Genomic DNA, 22,525 nt, shown 5'->3' on the forward strand with positions numbered 1-22,525 from the left:
TTGCAAATATTTAGTGGCAAATACCTGTACATGTGCATTTTTTGTAAGTATTCTTAAAAAAAACACTGGTGAATCCAGTTCATGTGTACGTAATGTTTTGCACTATACCAAGTGTATGTGGACTGTTAAAATCAATTTTGTGTCACAGTTCTGTGCATATAAAATTGGACTTCCTATTTAAAATTGCAGGATGTTGCTGGTTTAAAGCATATGTGTATAAATGTGCACTTAGATAGTTTTATGTATTTGTATAAGTAATTACATACAAAGAAGGTGAGTGTTTGAACCTTTAATTTCAATTTTACTTCACAGACCATCTCCTTAAGTGTGAAAGGTCCTGGTTTGCAGAGAATGGTATTGGTTGATTTACCTGGAGTCATTAGTGTAAGTATGCAATAGATTTTAAAAAAAAAATCTTGAAGACAAGGTGAGAACATTAACTGTTGTTTTTCTTTTTTTACATACTTCTGTTTTCTTTTTTCCTTCGAACATGTATCTCCATATACATATTAAAGACTGTGACATCAGGTATGGCTCCAGATACTAAGGAAACTATCTTTAGCATCAGCAAGGCTTACATGCAGAATCCTAATGCCATCATCCTTTGTATTCAAGGTAATAAGAGTCTAGATGCTTATGGACTGACATTTTTTTTTCATTTTTTAATTATGATTCTTAGGTTACTCTGTGGACTGTCCTGATTTGATGGTTTTTTTTTTTTTCCCATTTGTGATAATTTGTATGGCGTACAAAACAGAATGTTTATAAATTAAGGTACCTTTGGTATCCATTGCAAAAAGCAACTTTATGATGGGAGATTTTTATCATTTGAAAAAACAGTAATAATAAAATTCAGTATTTCTTCAAAAGTGTTTTGGAGGCAGCAAACAATAAAAGAGTTTAGTATTTTGAGTGAGCTGGTACTTGTTCAAAACTTGTACAACTGCAAATAATTTTTGATAATACTGGGAACAAAGCAGATTTTCACTTTGTGTATCCAAAAATTGAATGTAAGTGTAATTTTACTGTTTGTAAGTTGCAACATGAAACTTACTTGAAGTATACTATGTATTTAGTACTATGTGTTAGATTGTATTGTCCCTAAAATACAGTATTAGTTTTGTTTGTTTTAGATGGATCAGTGGATGCAGAACGCAGTATTGTCACAGACTTAGTCAGCCAAATGGATCCTCAAGGAAAAAGGACAATTTTTGTGTTGACCAAAGTTGATCTTGCTGAGAAAAATGTGGCTAGTCCCAGCAGGGTGAGTTGAAACTATTTTTCTTATATTGTGATGGCTTAAGTCACACATGGAAAAATACTTGAGATACTGTCAGAAATATTAGACCTCACCTGCCTGTTCTGGATGGTGTTGAGTGCTTATTTCTGTGTTCATCACTGTTTGTTTATTTATTTATTGTGGTGGTTGTTTTAATCTCAGGCTTTGCTTTTAGTGATCAGTTACATGACTTCAATCACAGCTTGGCTACAACTTGCTGTAATAATGGTTTCTTTCATGGAGGTGAACTGAGCAAGTTCTGTTTTCTGAGAATGCTTTATGGTATTCTGGGATAGGCTTTTTCACTTTATTTTGTGTTTTGCGGTGTTATGCTTTATGCCCCCGATTTATTTTATTTTATTTTATTTTAAATACCTGTAGGAATCAAAGTCCCATGAGAAACTGCCTCTTATTGCACTCTATGCATAGATAAAACTAGATCTGGCTTTGAAACTACGATGAAGGAAAGAATGTCTGTGTGCATAGTTAACCACAATTTTTTTAATCCTTTATTTTCGTAGATCCAGCAAATAATTGAAGGCAAACTCTTCCCAATGAAAGCTTTGGGTTATTTTGCAGTTGTTACTGGAAAAGGTAAAGAGAGCTTTGGCTCTCCTTATTTTCTCCTTGATAGCAGAGAAAACTGTCCAAATGGAACTGTTGCAGCACTCTTTTCTTTCTCCAGGAAACAGCAGTGAAAGCATTGAATCTATTAAAGAGTATGAAGAGGAATTTTTTCAAAATTCAAAGCTGTTGAAGTATGTTGCTATTTATTCCTTTTACTAAAATAAGCCTGTGTTGGTAAATACAGTTTTTCTTGCTGAAATTAAAGGACTGCACTGTGGACACTATCTGTGATTTAACCTGCTTAAATGGAGTATCTTGCTGAGGTGAACAGGTGGGCCTGGTTTCCTAATGCTTTCTGTAAGGCATTTTCAGGCAGCAGTTGATTCCGCTGGAGTTTTGCAGCTCTCTTCAGAGGTTTCTGCATCTCTCCATTGGATCTAGAATAACTAAGTTCCCAGCAAGGTCTAGGCACTTGATACAGCTGGGAAGAGCGAATTCAGCCCAAAAATTAGTTGTAGTCCCTCTAAATGTCCGTCATCTTGGTCTGACAACAGTGTTGTATTCAAAGGGTTAGTATGTGTATTCTGCCAGTTGATCAAAGTTTTTATTTCACAGGCTTGTATTTCTCAGGAAAGTAAGCTGCATGGTCTTTGGGACTGCGGTACCTGCACTACACCCTTTAGAATAAAAATTTGTGGTGGGTGTTTTGGGATTCTGGGGGTTTGGGTTTGCTTTTGTGTTGTTCCCTCCCTTTCCTCCCCCATTTACTCACTGAATAATTTGGAGGAAGAGACTGGATTTTGAGTTAGGTGCACATTGACATACTGTTGACTGCTATATAAAGCAAAGCTTTATTCTTGTGAGGAGAAAATGGAGGACAGAAAGCATGGTAATGAATGGAAGAATTTCCTCTAGCTGTCTTCCTTTACAGGACATGTATGCTTAAGGCACACCAGGTAACAACAAAGAACTTAAGTCTTGCTGTGTCAGACTGCTTTTGGAAAATGGTGAGAGAGTCTGTGGAGCAGCAAGCAGATGCTTTTAAAGGTAAACATCTTTTCAAAACCCAAGAGAAATAGCAGCTTGCTGTTAAACAGATCTTCTGTATATGTTATACTTTTCTGCCAGCATGCTTGGGCAGTTGTGTTTTATATGTTAATCTTTACAAAAACACAGAAAAAAAAAATTCATGGAATGGAGGACCCACTTGCTCTAAAAGCCAGAGGAGTAAATAAGTGTGAAGAAAACAAATTTAGTGTGCAAAACAAAATGGCTTCCCATATAAAAATACAACCTGATCAGCCAGGGCAGGACTGCCTTGTACAGAGGTGTAAGTTGCACGGTTCTATTTCCGCTACATTTTTTCATTGCATCAATCCTGCAATTTCTAGACAGAATATCTGAACATAGCAGAAAAATTTGCTCATTTGCAGAGGCGCTTTCAGTGTTCTTGGAGGGTTTGTCGTAAACAAGACTTTTGGCAGTTTTAGGAGCTGAACTTCTAAGATAGTCATGAAGTGCATATAGACAAGAAAAATATTAAGGCCTTATTTCTGATTTTGCAGCCACACGTTTCAATCTAGAGACTGAATGGAAGAACAATTATCCCCGGTTGCGAGAGCTCGACAGGGTAAATTACTGCTTTATGTGCTATGAAGTGTTGAAAATTATGGATTAAAATTTGTCATTTAATCTCATTTGTAAATATTTCTTAAAGTAAATGTGAAGTACTGACATTTTAAAATGTGAGGACAATGTAGGGTAAAGAAATACCGATCTCTCCATTTTATGAAATAGCGTGCTTCAAAATTGTGGTATTTCAGTGCTTAGAAGTCCTTCATGCTTCTGTGTGCTGTTCACTGACCTAACTTGCCCGTAGGATTAAGTCAGTGTTTCTTTGTGATCATGACAGAACTGGCAAAGAGAAGTTAGATTTCCTGGTCTTTCAGTCAGACAGAATATCAAAACAATTATGATCCCATTCTCTTAATTCCTTTATAGAGACCCTGAATATTCAAATGCTATGCTTGGCCAGAGGCATGCAAGAGATGGGTAGGAAGATGTAAGTTATCTTGGTTTACCATACAAGAAATGCGTAAATTGTCCAGAACATGACTGGAAGGTGTAAGGTTTTGGTTTTTACTTTTTCTATGGAAACATGATTGAACTATACTTAAAATCTTTTTATTCCGTATTTTGCCTTTTGCACAGAATGAACTGTTTGAAAAAGCAAAGAATGAGATTCTTGATGAAGTCATAAGCTTGACTCAGGTCACACCAAAGCACTGGTATGATATTTTTTTCTTTCCTGTATCTCTCTCTGCCCCTTGCCCCCCCTCCTCCCCATTTTTTTAATTAACTAGCAAAAGTTCACCTTTAAAATACAGAGTTTTACTAAAACTCTCAAATATGAATATGAAACTGTTTTTCTTAGGTCAGTATGTTATGTCTTTTATCCCTATGGAAGCAGTCTGTTGTTCTGAATCAGCAAATACTTGCATAATCCCTTGACAAAAATCACATTATGTCAGTGTTTTGTTCTGGTTTTATATGATATAATGAACAATAGATATTCCTCAAAAATGAAACAGTGATAATAAAGCTGTTTTCAGATGTTCTTTTGAAGTATGAATCAGTAATTTGCTTTAACTTGATATTTGGGGTTTATCACTGTGTATATCAAAATAATATATATGACCTTGGAAGAAAGAAGTTTTGTATCCCTGTGAATCAAAGATTTGGAAATTGAAAGATTTGGTAATTCCTGGTTGTAAAGAAAGCTGATCTGGATGTTTGAGAATTTTACCCTACATGTAGATCTTTTTGGTAGCCTCAACCAAGTAGCACCATAATGTGTTGCCCCACTTCTTTGTAAGGCAGACATAGCTGTGAGAGGGACCCATCTTAGCTGAAGTATTTTAACAGTGTAGCATCACTGCATAGTAAAGCCACTGTATGCTGAGAGGAAAATATAAGGAATTATTTTGATGGCAGCCTTTACCACAGCTAAGAACCTTCAGTCACCTGAATTGAACTGTTACTTGGTCATAGATTAAAAACCAAGATAAAATGTCTGAGTCTTAATGACATTAGAGTAATTCTGGGCATGTGGATGCCTTCAGAGCAAGTGTTATAGGCAGTGTATTAGGCTGAATTTATTTTATAGTCCAAGTGTAATACAAGTTTGCCATTTTGGTGCTTGTTCCTGTTCACTGTATGATAGATGCTGAAGTACCCTGGTCCACGTCTAGTTGACTTAATTTTGTTGTGGATGGGGTGGGTGCATTTCTTTCTGAAAGTTAAAATGTAGTGATGATTCTAGTTTTGCAGCAGTTAACAAACTATAAAGTAGAACTGGAAACCTAAGTTGTGAAAAAATGCTTCCATTAGCCATCATATGCAGCCTAAAATCAGCAGTGCATTTGATGAATGCTAATGTTTCCATCCTGTTAAAATTTCCATTCCTTCCAATTAAGTTTGATTGCATTAAGCAAAGTAAAAGAGTATTTTTATTGACATGTCAGTAAAGAAGGAATGAGATTGCATTTGTTCTTAATAGCAGGACTGCCCTTCTACAGTGAATTTGTAAGTAGTGAAATCCATAACAGCCAGTTTCCAGCACACCCTGTAAGTGAAATTAATTTGTCATGTCCACAGTTCTAATGATGATCAGGAATGATCAATAATTGATCTTTGAGCACTGCCCAAGTCCTCCTGTTTTGAACAAAGCTTTTTAAGGAGGTTTTTTTTTTTTTTTACTGGTGGCAAAATTAGTTTTTATTTAGAGTGAGTTCTTTCAACATTTAAATGTTTGAGTTCCTTTTTGTTTTGTGTAAACAGTTTTACTATCCTAAGTATGCCAAAAATGTGTTCCAACAGTAGGAAAACTACTGGCTATCATTCGCATTTAAGCTGGTATGTCAGAAGGACAGCTTCAAAATTTTTGAATCTCAAAAAGAGGATGCTTTAAGCACAAAAGAAATTTTCAATTATGCCATTTTAGAAGGGGGTGGAGAAGTGATATTTATGAGAAGTTCTTCAGTCATTGTCTGCAAATCTGGTTAGAGTAGGGGCATTGTCAGGGTTGAAGCATGTGTCCTGAACTTAGGAGCGTTTGGAAGAAAAGGACTTGAGTGAATCTGATAGTCTTGTACCACCAAAAAAAAGGTAGTTTTTATTCTTCAGCTCTTAGCTTTTGCCATTCTACCAAATCTGGCATTCATATGACCTGATGGTAAGCTGATTTAGCTAGGATAAAATGAACCTGCAAGAAAGCCAAAACCTGTACTGGAGACTGGGGCAGGAGCAGAAGGAGCGTGACTGCCTCTGTGGGTACCAGCTTCATGTTATACTGGCTCAGATGGGTTTTCTTGCTGCAGCTGCGAAGTTTCCTGAGAAAGTTTATTGTCATTTAAAAAGATTAAAGTTAAGTTGTTTCCATTGTTGCTTCTTGAAACACATCATATATAGGAAAGTGGTGCTTAGTTTTACAGTGTTATGTGATAACGTTTGTAAATGAATGTCGACATACGTTTTAGCAAAAGGTTGGACTTCTCAACTTGCTTCAGTGTTTATCAGATCTGGGAACAATCAATGAAAATCCCAGGTGGAAAACTACAGCATGTTCCAACAAACAAATCAAGAGTAGTACAGAAACAAAACCCACATGGAGTTTGTTTCTCCATGTGTGAGACATCAGTCAAATAATTTCAGTGCTTTACAATCTGCCCCCTTGTCTTTCCCTCATCTGCCATGCATATGCACACACAGCTCTCTATGGTTATACTGGTTAAGGACTGCAAGGAACTGTTGTGCAGTGCAGTGCAGTGGCAACCATAAGAGTAGTAGAGGTCAACTTGTGAAATTGTCTCTGCTGCTGAAAACATTATGCATTTGTGTCCTTAATTCCAAGCAGATTTTGGTCGAAGTAGTGTCCTGATGTTAAGGGAGTATTTCATTGTTCTGTAGCCTTGTTTCCTCAGTGTTTCTAACAAATGGAGTGCATACTTGTTAGACACTTTTGCACTGGAAGTTATTATATGTGTTACAACTTGCATTTTAGGGAGGAGATTCTTCAGAAAACTTTATGGGAAAGGGTATCTACTCATGTGATTGAGAATATATACCTTCCAGCAGCACAGACTATGAACTCGGGGACATTTAACACCACTGTGGACATCAAACTGAAGCAGTGGACTGACAAGCAGCTACCTAATAAAGCGGTAGAGGTGAGAAATTATCTATTTAAATAAAGAGAAAAATAAGAAAAATCTGTGCAAAGCCTGATGAAATTAAAGCATACCTCCAGAGAAGGTGATGGTTTGAAGGGCTCACTGCAGTTCTTCTAACTAGCTTTCATGTAAAAGAAGGCTAACAAGATCTTGATGTTGAGAAGCATATACATTAGGAACATTGTATTTTGGTCTTGTGGTGAATTTTCCATACTAAAGACAAAAAAAAAAAACAAACCCTCTTAAAAGGTTAAACAAACCCTTCAAGCTAGGTATATTTATGTAATAGATTTATGCAAGTTTAAGAGAATTCCACTTGCTGCAACATAGCAAGGTGAAATTTAGTCTTCCTTAGTAATGGGTAGATAAGGCAGCAAAAGAAAAGTCAGTGACTTACTCTTTTGCTTGTACATTGTTTTTTGAAAATATGCAAATTTTCATACTTGCAAGAATTGTCATGAATGTTCCATTATCAGCTGTTGCATGGTATAATGGTCTGTATCAGTAGGTACTGTTTGCTAACTTTCTAGGTGGCATGGGAGACTTTGCAAGAAGAATTTTCCCGTTTCATGACTGAGCCAAAAGGAAAAGAGCATGATGATATCTTTGATAAACTGAAACAAGCTGTCAAAGAAGAAAGTATTAAGCGACATAAATGGAATGAGAGAGCGGAGGATAGCCTGGTATAATGTAGTGGATTTTTTTTTGCATTATTGGATAAGTGCTGTTGAAATTTTTTTACTTAAGTGGCATATTCAGTACTTCTGCATTCTTTTAATGTAATCATTAAATGATAGATATGACTATCTCTCCTTTTCTATATAATGTTCTAATTTGGCGTTTCTCAATTCATTTTACTACTACCTTATGTTAACTATTGCCCTAAATATCAGCTAATAAAATTATTTAGGTTGGTTCAGGAGAAAGTCCTCCATAATCTTCTGGCTGCCAAAGGACTATCTTGTGAGAATTGTTTAGCATCAGCGCATTTGCTAAGTATAGCCATATAAAGTAACAGCATTTCATTACCATCTTTATATATTCTGTAATCCAGAGGGATTTCGTATTGCTTGTTGCATTTTTGACGTCAGTTATGCTAGGCTATAGAAGAGAGTCAAATTAAAGGCACAAGAAAAGAATTTTGGCACTGCTTTGAGAAGCCTCTTGAATAAATCCTGTATTCCCAATACATGCTGGTTTTTATAGAAATCAAAAAATGAGGAGAACGTCAATAATCTTTGTTTTACTGAATTCTGGATAAATTATCTATTTTATGCTAAAAAGATGTTCTGTGTTTCAGCGGGTGATCCAGCATAATGCCTTAGAAGATCGGTCAATATCTGATAAACAGCAGTGGGATGCAGCTATTCATTTTATGGAAGAGACGCTCCAAAGTCGTCTCAAAGACAGTGAGTTGTGTGATGTATTCCACTCTTGTATACCAAATCCAGATCTTGTTCACTTTACTACAGGGCAACTTTTATTTTATCACAACTGTGATAGTGGTGACAGTTCAAAATGGTACCAACAATGATAGAAATGTTTAGCAAAATGCCGCCTCAAAAGGTAGGTCTTTTGCGATGAGGAAGCTGAAAGACAAGTAATAGAGATCTGCAGAGTCAAAAAAGGTATAAACTCACATGTAGAAGAGTAGGATAAATTCAGGGAAAGTAGCTGGCCCATCTGTGGTTATCAAGCATAATTATTTTTGATGCAAGTTGCAACAAGGTAAGATTATTTTATTTTTTTTTTTTTTTTAACTACAGGTTGCAGTCATTTTTATATTTTAATAAAAGACATCAACTTTTGCTTTAAGCAGAAAACTTCTGACTTGCCTCAGTATAGCATATCTTACATTCTTAAACATAAAATGTCTATTCTTGATCTACCTAATTTTAGAACTATAAATTTGGCTGGTTACAGGTATTTTGAGTGATACTTAATATCACGTTTTCTTTTTTAGCTGAATCTGTTATTGAAGATATGGTGGGTCCAGACTGGAAAAAAAGGTGGTTATACTGGATAGGCCGCACCAAAGAACAGGTAAAAGGAAAAGATAGTTCACTACCTTTTGAATATTTTGATTATTAGTTAGCAAATTTTAAAAAATACCGATCCTCTTCACTCTATATTTAGATGATTAAAAAAAAGTTTAAAATAACTTTTAAATATTTTGCAATTAGTTTTAGTATTCATCTATTTAAATAGAGCACCACAGGTAGTTCCATGTACTTTGTTCATATTGCAGATACATACTGGTTTGTAAACTGTTCTCCATTCTTCAGCTGGCTTACATCTTTACTACTATATCATTGACATGAATATTAAATTCTTTCATTAGAAAGAAACAGGATGGAAACTGCCCTATTCTTTTCTGTGCTTTCCAAGGGTGCCTTTTAAGCAGAAGTCCCTGCAGTTTTCTGTCATGCTCCATTTGGATTTGATTAGTATGTAATGGGATAGTCACACAGTTGTATCTTCTGAATAAGTTTTTTCACCATGACCTCTCTTCTTGTTTGCTTATAGCTTTTGGAAATTTCTTTTAAATTTAAATACCATGTTCTGCTCAGTGCTGAGATTATGGGCTTTTAATATTACTTTTTCTAGGTATTTGTCAAACTCAGTCATACTTTAAAGCTGTAAGTAGAGTTTAAAATAATTGTTTCAGAGGAAGGAGCTTTACAGTCAACTTGTATGGAGCCAGGTATGGGAGAAAGACGGTGACTTCAACCTATCTTATTTGAGTATAACAAACAGCAAATTAAAGGGATGAATCCATGGAGAGTTCTTGCTAGCTATTGGGGAAAAGTGACAATTCTCATGAGTATCACAGGTGATTATATGAATGTAAACTCCACTAGCGGATGTTCATGGAACAGAAAGGAGGCTAATGCCTCTGGCTTATTTTTTTTCACCTATCTCTTCCTCTTCTGCATTTCTGTGCACAGTGAGAAGAAAAAAATGTGAAAAACTGACTGTGAATTATCTATTTAAAAGCATTGTATTCTAAATGTCTTTGTGCAAGTACCCTTTTCAGTCACTTTAATAATTAAAAGTGTCAAAGTTACTTTCAATTCTGGCTTATCAAGCAGGTAGACTGTTTATTGAGGAGGTGCTGATGATCTTTGAGTCTGTAAGAATTACTTCTAACTAAACATTTTTATTCTAGAATATTCGTAATGAAACAAAAAATGAACTTGAGAAATTAATCAAATGTAGTGAAGAACATGCAGCTTATCTGGCAAATGATGAAGTGACAACTGTCAGAAAGAATCTTGAAGCAAGAGGAGTAACAGTGGATCCGTGTCTGGTAAGATGCAGATTTGTAACAAAACATATGGAAGCACCCTGTGAACATTTGGATGTTCTTTCTAGATAGCATGCAAAAGACTCCCTCTAAATACTGAATTTGTAATCCAGATGTTTCCAAATTAATTACTAAATGACTGCTTGCACACAATTCACACACTTGGCTGCTAGACAAATGCAGTACAACGCATTTATTTTCTACAGTACCTGGCTACCTTTTCTTAACATGGATGCATGTACTTATTCAAGATAGAAGAGTTATTTAAATACTTGCTGCCTCTTTCCTATACAGCACTTACCATACCTTTTTGTAAAGGTCAGAGTAATGATCCACGTCTTCTATGTGAGAATATTTTTTAAATTTTCTTTTATTTTATTTTTTTATTTTTTTGTAAGAGACATATCTATATGCATACTTGATTGTGAAGAACTGGAACATAAATAAGCCTAATCAAGAAAAGTTACAAATACTTGCTTACGTAAGACCATTAAATGTTTCTCTATGCTCAATCAGGTTTAATTGATAAACTAATAGGTAGAACTCAGAAATGTATTCTCCATCTTAAAGATTACGTCATGCCAAGAGCAGAACAATTTGTCCTGTTTTGTAGTATATAATTTAAATGTATTTCAGCTGCAGACAATATTTTTAAGCATTCAGTTATGTTGCAAGCATGGAATAGTAGATTTTAAAATTGGCAATCAACTGTAATGTTTGCCAAATGTAGCTAAGACATTAATCATATCCCAGTTGCAGACAAATTGCTGAGAAATATTTAAATGTATACTACATGACAGGAATAGTGGAAATTGGAGTTACATTTTGAAATTAAATGTGACCGTTAAACTATGCATGATAGCGTATGTATGTATTTATTTAGTAAAAATTAAGCTCTGTTTTCCTAGATTAAAGACACATGGCACCAAATTTATAGAAGATATTTTCTGAAGACTGCTTTGAACCACTGCAATCTATGTCGAAGAGGCTTTTATTATTACCAGAGGCATTTTGTGGACTCGGAGGTAAATTGAAGTATAGATACACGCTGGTTGTTTGGCTTAATATTTCCATCTCAGTTAAATAAAAAAAAAAAAAATAAATCTACAAATACTTTTAAACTAGCCTGACCTTTCTTTTATATCCTTTACCTTAAGATAGCTGGTGTTCTTAGACATGTTTTACGTGAGGCTTGTAATTGATAAAATGCCATCCTGGTGGTAATTATATAAAATGACCAGCCATGGTCATGGTATCAGCCATGACCTAAACATTTGTTACTTACTGATGTGTCTTGAAAATATACTGTTAAAAGAAGCATTGTACAGCTATTGGTATCTTGTTGGTATCCCTTTCTCCTATTTTCCCATTGATAATTATTTACCTCACTGATACCAAAAATTCAGAAAATTTTAAAAACATGAACTAAGGGGGTTTTATGAGGTATGATAAATAAGTGTTTAGAACTTGGAACCACATGTGATTAATGAGGAAAAAATAAGCCAATCCAAAACCAAACAAAAACCTTCCAAACAAAACAAAAGACAACCCAACAAACAACTGTGGAGCTTAGCTTACAGACAGGTCTTTTAAATAACTTTCCAGTTTTGTAAACCCAAATGCAACCAATGACAGTATGTACAAAGTTGCACAAAGAAAACTGTTTTTTAAATCAAAAAAAAATATGGGAAAGGTAGAGCTCCTCATATTCTGTGGAGTTTGCTTTTCTTTTTTAATGAGAAAAAGTGATCCCCTTGGAGCCAGAAATCTTTACTACTGTAGAAATACCTTTGCCTGTAAGACCTGAAAAAATGAGTTCAGAGAGCTACCTCTCTGTGACACTTAACCTCCTGTATCTGTAACTGGCTTTATAAGATGTTGTAATGGGAAGTTAGTACCTGCCATCCTTGCAGATGTAGAAACTGTCTCTTCTGTTAACAAATACACAGTTGACACAGCACTGTATTCAGAAGTGTTTCTCAGACGGGGAGTCATGACAGTCAGGGAGTTCAGGTGTTTGTCTTTTAATGTGTTTGCTATGAACAAGTGTGGTGCTTCAGTGAGCATTAGATTATACTCACCAGGTTGCATGTGGTGTGTGCAAATTGTTTTTCTGTGGTATTCCTTGATGTGGCTTTTTCTGTTGAAAATAGTCTATGTAAAGGTGATGGGGTATACTAAGTAAGGGACATGGTTCTTGAGAAGTGGTTTTGGTGTGCTTCCTTGTTCCCTGCACCAGTTATTCTGTGGTATTTTTGTGCAAGATCAGGATATGTATACATGGGCTTACAGTTGCCATTAAAAATGTCAAGAGATTCTTGTAAGTGTAGAATCTTCACTGGGTATCAGAGGTCTGACAGTACAACTTCCCTCATTTCAGCTTGAATGTAATGATATTGTCCTCTTCTGGCGAATACAGCGAATGCTGGCAATTACAGCAAATACGCTGAGGCAGCAGCTTACTAACACTGAAGGTAAGGCTTATAGTGAGTTGACGTGTTTGAAACGAAAAAAAAGGTTAGAAATTTTCTGGTGTTTGTCTAGCTATATGTTCTTTCCATGCTTAGCATGGCTGGCTGGTTTTTGTGTCCTGGCTAGGATAATTTAAAGATGTAGAGTAAATAGATTTTGACATTCTATTTACACAGAAGGATTGAGTATAAATAGAATGTGAAATAATTAAGATACTCGCCAGTTTAAAATATTTTTAGCTTGTGTGATGTCAGTCGTCAATATCTTTTTCCAGGCAGAAAGAACTTCAACAAATAGTGACTATTTTCCTATTTTTAATTTTTTTTTACCTCAGGTCAATCTGTCTGTAGATTTTAATTTAAAAATGTTTGATATAAGAAGTAGTTCTAATGGATTTTTTTTTTTTTAAAGCCATGCAAAATCTGCCATTTCATATCTAAAAAAAAAGAACTATCTAAAGAAATATCCAAAAATATCTAAAAAAAAGAAAAGCTTATACAACAGCAGCTTCCTTATAAATCATCATTTCGGTAGCAAGTGGCTAGTGCTATGGAACAACTACTAAGAACAACCTTTGATCTGTAAAATAGTTTTCAGCCTCTTCTTGAAGAAAGTTCAAGTAAAAGGTTTGAGCTTTGTCATGCGATGCATGTTACCCTCCATGCTACCCTAATGTGGAAAGCTAGGTTCTGTCTCGAATCACCTACATCATTGAAAACTGCTGCAATGAAATTAGGAAGTTTCGTTAGGAGGTACTCCCCCAAAGTATGAAAGGCAAGGATATGAATGTTATGATGTATATAATGCTGCCTTAAAGAGGTTTTGGTTCCTCTTAGCCGTGTATATACAGCAGCACCCCTCTGTCACCAATCCTTCAATACCACATTCTGCTACTATTAGTAACTTTTCTATGTTTCACCTTTTAATTGACTTGACCTTGGTTTGTCTGATGAGGGTGATTTTGATAGCAAATATGTTACTTAATGGCCCAAACAAGGGGCTTGTGTATTCAGAAATTTGCCTTTTCTCTAATCACATTAGTTTCTCTGATAACATACACTACTTCTCCCACAGACCTTCCAAAAATTTTGGCCTTAGGTCATGACAGATGCAAGTATTACCACTCACTTTTTTTTTTTTTTGGTTTGTTGTTTTGGGGTCTTTTTACAGTAAGGCGCTTAGAGAAGAATGTAAAAGAAGTGCTTGAAGATTTTGCTGAGGATAATGAAAAAAAGGTGAAGCTCCTAACTGGCAAGAGGGTCCAGCTTGCAGAGGATCTCAGTAAGTACCTACTCTATAGTGTCTTGGAACTAGTTTGAAATGAAGCAAATTCTGACCACTGTCCTTAGAACATTTAATGTGATACGGGTTGTTCACGTTCAAGCATTTAATTGATATCACAAATGGAATTTTTCTTAAATACAGTGAGATCTTACTGATTCAGATGTAGAGATGGTAGTGTAACGTAATAAAACAACATAATTTACACTGAATATGCAATGTAAAGGAGCACTAGCAAATACATAATGTTTAAGTTAATCTTTTATTATTTTGCACTGAAATCAACTTAGATTTTTTTGCATTGTCAATTTTGCTTCACAGCAGCAACAGAAATAACCTCCCATCTCAAAGCAATAACATCTGGGGTCATTATTTGTAAACTAAGGCTAGACCTGTAAGAGCAGCCTGTCTGTATATTTATAACCTTAGGTGCCTGCATATTAGCATATATGCTTCAAGTTTGTAGTATTCATTTCATAAATCACTGTGTAGAGAAAACGCCATCACTGCACCATGTTTCTTTAGATTCAGGTCATACATACCGCAATTATTATTCTAAGGAAATAATTACTATTCAGCATAAAACTGTGTATGATGGCATGGTCTGTTTTATTGTACCTTTGGGAATATTTTAAACTGCCACTGCTTAGCTTTGTAGTCAAATCTGCAATGTCCTCTCTACTTTCTGCATGCTTTTATTGCTAAATGGGTATAACTTTTATGGCAGGGATTTCTTTGTCTTTCCCTTAGTGAATAGAGTGCTTTTCTGTGTTGCATTTTCCTTATACTCCTGAGACAGTTTTTGATAGCATAGAGCATTGAACTCTCAGGTGGCTGTACAAGTAATTTCCTTGTTACTGCATTTAGTAGTGATCAGGACTGCAATTAAGGAAAAAAAAAAAATCCCGACTCCCACAACATGCATTCATAAAGTATTTGTATTTTAATTAGGAGTGGAATGGAAGGGATTTCCTGAATCATGAATTCCAGTCTCTCTCTGTTTCAGGCAGCTGTGTTTATATTATTCAGCTCATTCATGTATCTTGAGCTCCATTTTTAAATAGGTAACTTCATGGGACTTGCTGTTCATACTGGAAACAGCTTTCAGGATATCATTTCTCTGATGGTTACATACAGTCTTTTAATTTCCAGTCTAAATTTGTAAATATAAGGCTGGGATTCACTTCCTGATTAGAAACTACTTGCAAATCTAAATTATTTAGTTATAGGAGGAAGCTTCCTCCTGTTGCTGATGATATGGCAGCACTGTCTTGCTTCTGTTCCAGTGCTTAAGCATTAAAAGACTAATGTAAGTGTTTTGTTTGCTCAGGGTACTGGTTAATATCAAGTGGTTTCTAACATGGGTGGCCCAGTCCCCTAATGAAAACTCATATAAAACATAAAACTCGTTTGAACAAGTTTTGTTGTCTGTGTTCTATAGCCTTGACTGGTGTTTTAACCCTATATATAAATTTTCCGTTACAGTTCCTTAGGCTCTGAGTCTGGCTGCTTCCTGGTGTATACTTCCCAGGTTTCATTATAGATATCTTAAAGAGTGTAAACAGATTTTTTGAATAGTTTCTAACAAATTATGTATTTTATAATATACTAAATGGTACTTTTTCTTCAAAAAAAAAAGGCTTTAAATGTGATGTAAATGTGCTCCTTATCATAAATATAATCATGATACTTTTACCAGTGAAAAATGACTAAGTTTATGGAAATAAGCCCTAGGACTAGAGACCATCTGGAAGACAGGATCATAGCATGCAAAAGTGGGCAGAGCAGAAGATGAATAGCTGAGCTGGAAAAAGTTACTTAAAAATGTCCTAGAATATAATCAACCCGTAAGAATTCCTGTGTTGAAAGAGGCTTGTGATTGGTGTATCCCAGTCCTACCTCTGGCAATGAGCAGGTGTGGGTACTTACAGAACACTATAAGAACAGGTTAAGCATACAGTAGTACTTGCCTGGTGTGCTCTTTCAGCATCTGACAGTCTGTGGCTCCAAGATTTCCTAATCCTCTGGTAATATCTTTGTGATTAACAGCCGTTCATGGATGTGTTTTCCCCCTCCGGTGAATTTCTCTAATTGCTTTTTGAACTCATGTAAACTTTGGCATCCACAACATCCTGTGGCAATTAGTTCCAGAGTTTAACTACACATTGTGTGGAAAAAGTACTTCCTTTTGTTTGTTTTTGAGCCACCTGCCAGTTTCATTTGGTTCTCCTCAGTTCTTGCACTGGGAAAAATACTCAGTAATCTTTCTCTGTTCATTTTTCTGTGCCACTCATGACTTCATAGGTATTTATGCTACCTGCACTCCCTCTTTCTTTTTCTTTTGACTTGAAAAGTTATCATCTGTGTAGTTGCTTCCTTGCATGGACATTGTTTCATAGCTTCAGTCAACCTTGCCACTCTTTCTCCTTTTTTTAATTCTGCTAAATTATTTGAGATGAAAGAGCAGAACTGCATGCAGTATTCAAAATGTATCTGCATTATGAATTTATACAGTTGTATTGTTATGCTTCCTGGTTTTTAATCGGATAGGGTTTTTTTTTTACAGTAATTCCTTGTAGTGCATTCCCTTCCACAGTGGTTTAATGCAGTTTTTTCCAGCCTCTCTCACAACTCTGGTGCATTATTTATATTGAAGTTCTTCACGAAAGTTGTCTGTCAGTTGAAGAACATACCCAGGTCTTTCACCCTATCTTGGGATAGCATCATCAGCAACAGGAAGAATTACGTTTACTTTCCGATTTGCACATGCATCTTGATTGCTTTCATTGCTGAAGAACAAAATATTTTTATTTGAAACGTATTCCACACAACTTATATTTTACTATATGCTTAGTTAAATCAATATCTTAAATATACTATGTGCTAGATTCTGCAAGAAGTAAAATAGGGTAGAGGGAGCTAAAAGTACAATGGTAAATGTTTTCATTTTAAAAGGAGAATCTCCACCCATAAATACTTCCACTTTCTTGTCAGTACTGCCCTGTTCGTACTGCGGGCTTTAAGGCACTGATTGTGGCTGTAGGGAGAATATAGTATCTAATGGTGGTAAGTCAGTCCTTTCAAATGCCTATGGTTGTGTTATACACAAGTGTGTGTAGCTCTATACAAAGCTTTCCTGTTTTCTATTTTTAAATATTAATTACCCTTTGTTTCTACAATACCTTACGTCATGGTTTAAGTGAGCCCAGGATACCTTAGAAGATGGATTAGTCAGAACATATCCTTTAATTCTGTCAGTAATCTTTTACAGTATTTACTAGGTCATACTAGTTTATCCTGTATTCGGTATTTAACTTTTCTGAAGTGACTGACATAGAACATTCATGTGGGCTGCCTCTGAAGTTAATGAAAGTTTTTAAATTGTAAATGTACTTCAGAACTTTTTTCTGCAAAATTTGTTAAATTATTAAAACTGCTGGTATTTGCTTAGTTTCAGGATCTTTTTGATGGCATTGCTGAAGTGGGCTGGTTATTTGCAAAAGATAATTCTTTGAAGTCACACCTTACCTAAAATATTTTTAATTACATTTTTCAGTATTGGGTAATAAATATATTTTTCTGAGGAGAAAAATTACGACGTAAGTGAAAAAATGTAGGTTTTTTCTGATAAATAATATCTTTTTTTCTGCTGGTTTATTTTTAACACAAATGATAGAGTATTTCTGCTGAAATTACTACTCTATAGTTCTGTGCAAAATTGATAGCATGTACAGATAACTTTCTGTGGACTGTTATTTAACATGGCTTTTTTTCTGTTGGATGTTGAGCTCCCAGTGAAAGGATTCGCGGAACTACTGAATTGTTTCCAGAATTCCACTCTGCTGGACTTTCTTGTTCTATATAAAGGGCAAACTTCCTTAATAGCGTGAACTTAATAGTTGCCGTACAACTTTGCAACACAAGATGGCAATGAACGGCCTTTATAGGAAGAGGAGGGAGGATGAGTATGCAGCAGAGCTGGTGCCAAGCCTCCTGTCTCTGGTTATTTTCTGTTGCATTTTGAAGCACGACCACGGCTTAGGCAGTTGGCATTGGTTTCTTGGATGTTAGGTTTTTTTGTCTGAGAGGAAGATGCACTTGCCTAGCCTTGTCACTCTTGTTTTCCACTTTTGGGGGTGTTTGTATGGCACACAGTTCATGAAGATAGCAAGGTATGGTCATTTTTTCTGTTACACATTTCTCAGTAGCAAGTACAGGAAAAGTAGTAGTTTACTAAGCTTTATTACCAAAAAGCTGTTACGAACTGAATGCTTTAATCATTTCTTCCAGTGTCTTATCCTAAACCTAGGCTACATATATTCTAGGCTACATATATTCATATTGCAATAGCATTTAAAACATGGTAGGTGGTGCACGTGTACATTGAATAGCTAAGAGGAATCAGCAGTCAACAGTTTTGCCATTGACTTCACTAGAGATGAAATTTCACAGACCCCAAAGAAATACACATGCTATATCTTCAGTTATTTCTTCTCATTTCTTCCTTTTAAACAGCTAAACTATGAATTTTGCAAAGTTATCTTTTATGTGCACATGATAAACCCATAGAACACATATAAAGATAGTACATACAGAGCGTCTTTCCTAAGTCAGCATACTACTTCAATACCCTGTTTCCTCACAGTTAAAAAAGGAAAAGAAAACCCAAAACTTCACCAAACGGTAAGTAAAATAATGTGCATTTATGCAGGGAGAGTCATTGGCAGGAGGTGGGAAAGGACTTGCAGGGTGCTTGTGGAAACTCGATCCTGAAATTACTAGGTATGAATGTGAAGAGGTCAGCCTCCAAATTCATCTGTCAGGAATATTGACACCTGTACAGGTGTTGTGGGCTAGCTGAGACTTTGTTCTGCACAAAAGCTGTTTGAAACTTTTGAGAAGTGAGCCTTCAACATGAAGAAAAGATAGCTTAGTGGCATTTTTGGAGTTGTATCATACATTTGTAAGGTATGAAATGTAACAGTTTGCAGAACTTTATTTTTTTTTCTGGTAAAGACTAAAATGTATAAAATTTAACCAGTGTTACAGTAAAATACTCTCAAGTTTTATATCTAAAGTCATTGCTTTCAAGTCACTGCATTAACTTCTTAACTGTTCTTTTGTGTTGAATCAGTTAGTGTTGAATATAAACCTTTTGCAAACTTTGAGCATGAATGATTTAATACCATATATGCATATAATAAACTTGCCATTTTAATGGACTTAGAAAGCTAATGTTAGACGAGGTTGGTACTTCTATATGCAAGTTGCTGACTCAGGATCTGGAATTCTTGTGGTGTATTTGACTAAGCTGAGTGTGTCTGTTGCATGTAATGAACAGATACAAATCCAAGCAAGTCTCCCATCTGTGCAAAGTTGGGGATGAAGTTTGTGAGCAGTGCTTTGCAGATAATGATTTGCTCTGTGGTTACGTTATTTTTTTCTTTTCATTGCTGTTAGCTGCAGAATAAAAATGTTGTGTGAAATGAACCCTATGTGTAGTAAACATTGCTGTAGCCTGATTAAATTTCAGTCCCTTGAGATGGCTGTCAGCAATATTTTGATTTGACCTCTGTCCTCCATGACATTGTTAATTACATGTGCTCCTTAAAATTATGCTCTGAATTGGCTTTGTAAAGCCTTTGCTTCCATTTTCTATTATGAGCTTCAACTTTTTTGAAAGGTCACAGCATTTCATAGGGGGCAAAGCTCAGCTGTAAAGGGAAAGATTCTTTCTCAAATAAGCGTATATTGGGTAATTTTTCCCCTAGAAACCAGAGGCAGACAAAGCAGCTCAAAAGGCAGTGGTTAGTAGTCCTTAAATCAGTCCTTACAGAACCAACACGGGTTTCAGTGTTTACAAGATGTAGGAAAAAAAAAAAGTTATAATTTTGAAGATACTTTAATGTAGAGCCTAGATTTCGCCCCCACTGCTCAAAAACAGACACAGGAAAGAGGAAAGCATCCTAGAAATCCAAATGGAGGAGTAATTTTATTTTATTAGAATCTGCAAAACTGTGGTTATTTTGTGCTTTCATTTCTTTCACAGTGCCAAACTATTGGGAGTTTCAGAAGCTACATAAGTAAAAACATGGTCACTTCATATTTGTGAGACAGCTTGCAGAAGTGGCAGCAGTCTTGCTTTGCTCCTTTCAGCTGATCGTAGCAGTGAGGAACACTCGGATCCTGAGCTGCAGAAAAATTACACCAGGAGATGTTGTGGCCTTCTAACCAGGCATACGCATAGTGGCCATTTCCCTCTGGAAATCACCAAACAGATATTTAACTTCTGATAAGCATGTGCAGGGCAGCGGCTATCTTCACAGTCCTCTGCCTTCAGCTTCTCCCAGGATGTTAATATGGCCTACATCTTATCAGAGGCTGGTTGTCAATTACAGCACATTAATTTTTCGCACGGAAAAAAATTCCTTCACTATGAGGGTGGTGAGGTGCTGGCACAGGTTGCCCAGAGAAGCTGTGGCTGCCCCATCCCTGGCAGCATTCAAGGCCAGGTTGGATGGGGCTTTGAACAACCTGGTCTAGTGGAAGGTGTCCCTGCCCATAGCACGAGGTTAGAACTATATGAGCTTTAATGTCCCTTCCAGCCCAAACCATTCTTTGATTCTATGATTTTTGACAAAATCACAACCAGTCAAAGTGTGGGCTGTCTGTGCCTAAGAGTTCAAGCTTATGCTGGTGTCAACAGTGTGCTGGTGGCAGTATGACTGCTGTGCTCCCTTTGAGCTCTGTAGATGTCTTGGTGCTCTCTGGTGCAGAAAGTTGGGGTGCAACATGCTTGGAATCAGTCTGTGCAGTTGTGTCTTCAGTTTTCCCTGCCTTTGAACATAAGCAAATCAACAGTGAATCCCATTATTTTTAGTCATTTGCTAACTTTCTGGTACTCTGTTAGAATGGAAATTAATTGGTTTTTTTTCATGATTATTGTATTTTTAATTCCATGTAGATAATCTATGAAATTAACCCGAGCAAGTGTGCTTTGACATGAAAGACACTGGTTGAATGTTTAAAGTTCTTTTTTTGTTTGTTTGGTTTTTTTTCTTTTTCTCCTTGAGTTTTGGGGCAGCTGCGAAAACTAATGAATTAAAACCTGAAGAATGTGTAGGATGGTCTGTGTCAGAGTGCAGATAGGGTAGTTCCTGCTTTGTGTCATGACAGAAAGTGTTTTAAAAAGCTGCATCTTCTCAGAGAGGGAAGTAATCCTCAAGGGAGAACATAGATCACTTGTAAACCGCCTGTGATGGAGTGATGGTTTACTTAACTTAAGAATCCCAGATGACCACAGTCTGTCTGCTGTGACATCTTAAAGTTACTGATGAAGAGTTAGGCAGTGATGTCCAGGTTCTAAAACGGATCCTTCCAAAGTTCAGCACATTTGTCACTGACTAAGCGAAGCCTATCACTTAAAGCTGACATTGAAAAATAATGATAAACTGTTACGTGAGTAATGACATATTTAATGCCTGCTAATCTTACCCATGTCTCTTGTACTTAAGGATTCAAAAATTTCCTTTATGATGCAAGGATCAAAACACCTAGATGGATGCTATTTTCCTTTTAGTACTGGTTGCTTATGAGAGTACCTGTTAATCAAAATTTAAATATGTACTTATCATGGAGAGATTGCTGTTTATATAAATACAAACTGTTAAACTGACCAGTGTATGTATTTGTTTTGAGCTAATATGAAACTGTGGAGTGTAACTTTCCCATTTCCAAAAGCTGGAGAAGTCAGGGTCATGTATGTTGCACATTGTTAATGTTGTAGTGGAACCCACTTTGCTTGTAATTTGGAAGTCAATATAAGAACAAAAGGGAAGGGAAGAGTTTATTATCAGTCCTAGCTAAAAATAAGAAAATAAAACATAGAGCAACCTGTTTTTCTTCAGGGCATGATGGCTTAAGTTTCTGACTACTGAAAAATTAAGTTTATTATTATGATCCAAAAATTACTTATTACCATTTTGTTTTCCAACATCATCTTTTAGAGAGACTTTCGTGTAAATAGTTCCAATATTTTATTATCTGGCTAACTAAAAAGTATGATTTATTTTGGGTTGAGAACCAACATGTATCAATTACTTCTTACGTTAAAGTCTGTTTACAATTTTATAGCCTTAAGGTTACAGTAGCCTTTACATAAGTAATTTGCCTTTATAGCTGTATATGTTCCTTCTGCATAAGAAAAAGTTAGGGGTTTTTGTTTTGTTTTGTTTCTTTTAATCACTGGATGAATCTTTGGGTAGTATTTCTAGTGTGTTTTTATACTTTTAACTACTTCCACCCAAAAAACGAGCATCATCATGTTCTGATTCATTCTAGCTTAACAGTTTTGATTTTGAAATTCAGTCTGTGTCCATAAGTCTGATT

General features: G+C 35.8%; 2 protein-coding genes across 9 annotated transcripts in view; both read left to right on the plus strand.

Moving 5' to 3' along the window:
• Positions 1 to 22,525, plus strand: part of PLAAT1 (phospholipase A and acyltransferase 1) — a 118,487-nt gene that overhangs the window by 81,115 nt on the left and 14,847 nt on the right. The window lies entirely within an intron of this gene.
• Positions 1 to 22,525, plus strand: part of OPA1 (OPA1 mitochondrial dynamin like GTPase) — a 53,331-nt gene that overhangs the window by 21,921 nt on the left and 8,885 nt on the right. For 4 of the 8 annotated variants that reach the window (XR_009743231.1, XR_009743233.1, XR_009743232.1 and 1 more), the window contains 17 exons: positions 313 to 384; positions 516 to 615; positions 1,134 to 1,264; positions 1,801 to 1,873; positions 1,965 to 2,037; positions 2,778 to 2,893; positions 3,412 to 3,476; positions 4,058 to 4,134; positions 6,909 to 7,074; positions 7,608 to 7,760; positions 8,378 to 8,486; positions 9,041 to 9,120; positions 10,247 to 10,387; positions 11,293 to 11,409; positions 12,765 to 12,858; positions 14,027 to 14,137; positions 17,926 to 18,820. Coding sequence is in view for 4 of the 8 variants with exons in the window: in XM_061452802.1 (XP_061308786.1) it covers positions 313 to 384; positions 516 to 615; positions 1,134 to 1,264; positions 1,801 to 1,873; positions 1,965 to 2,037; positions 2,778 to 2,893; positions 3,412 to 3,476; positions 4,058 to 4,134; positions 6,909 to 7,074; positions 7,608 to 7,760; positions 8,378 to 8,486; positions 9,041 to 9,120; positions 10,247 to 10,387; positions 11,293 to 11,409; positions 12,765 to 12,858; positions 14,027 to 14,137 (1,678 nt within the window). In the remaining 4 variants the exon portion in view is untranslated. The remainder of the gene's footprint in view (positions 1 to 312; positions 385 to 515; positions 616 to 1,133; positions 1,265 to 1,800; positions 1,874 to 1,964; positions 2,038 to 2,777; positions 2,894 to 3,411; positions 3,477 to 4,057; positions 4,135 to 6,908; positions 7,075 to 7,607; positions 7,761 to 8,377; positions 8,487 to 9,040; positions 9,121 to 10,246; positions 10,388 to 11,292; positions 11,410 to 12,764; positions 12,859 to 14,026; positions 14,138 to 17,925; positions 18,821 to 22,525) is intronic. The other 4 variants (XM_061452802.1, XM_061452805.1, XM_061452803.1 and 1 more) reach the window with 1 other exon arrangement.

The sequence above is a fragment of the Pezoporus flaviventris genome, unplaced genomic scaffold, assembly GCF_033815535.1.
Source record: "Pezoporus flaviventris isolate CSIRO_AGI_PZ_B2104156 unplaced genomic scaffold, CSIRO_AGI_Pfla_v1 ptg000013l, whole genome shotgun sequence".
NCBI lineage: Eukaryota > Metazoa > Chordata > Aves > Psittaciformes > Psittacidae > Pezoporus > Pezoporus flaviventris.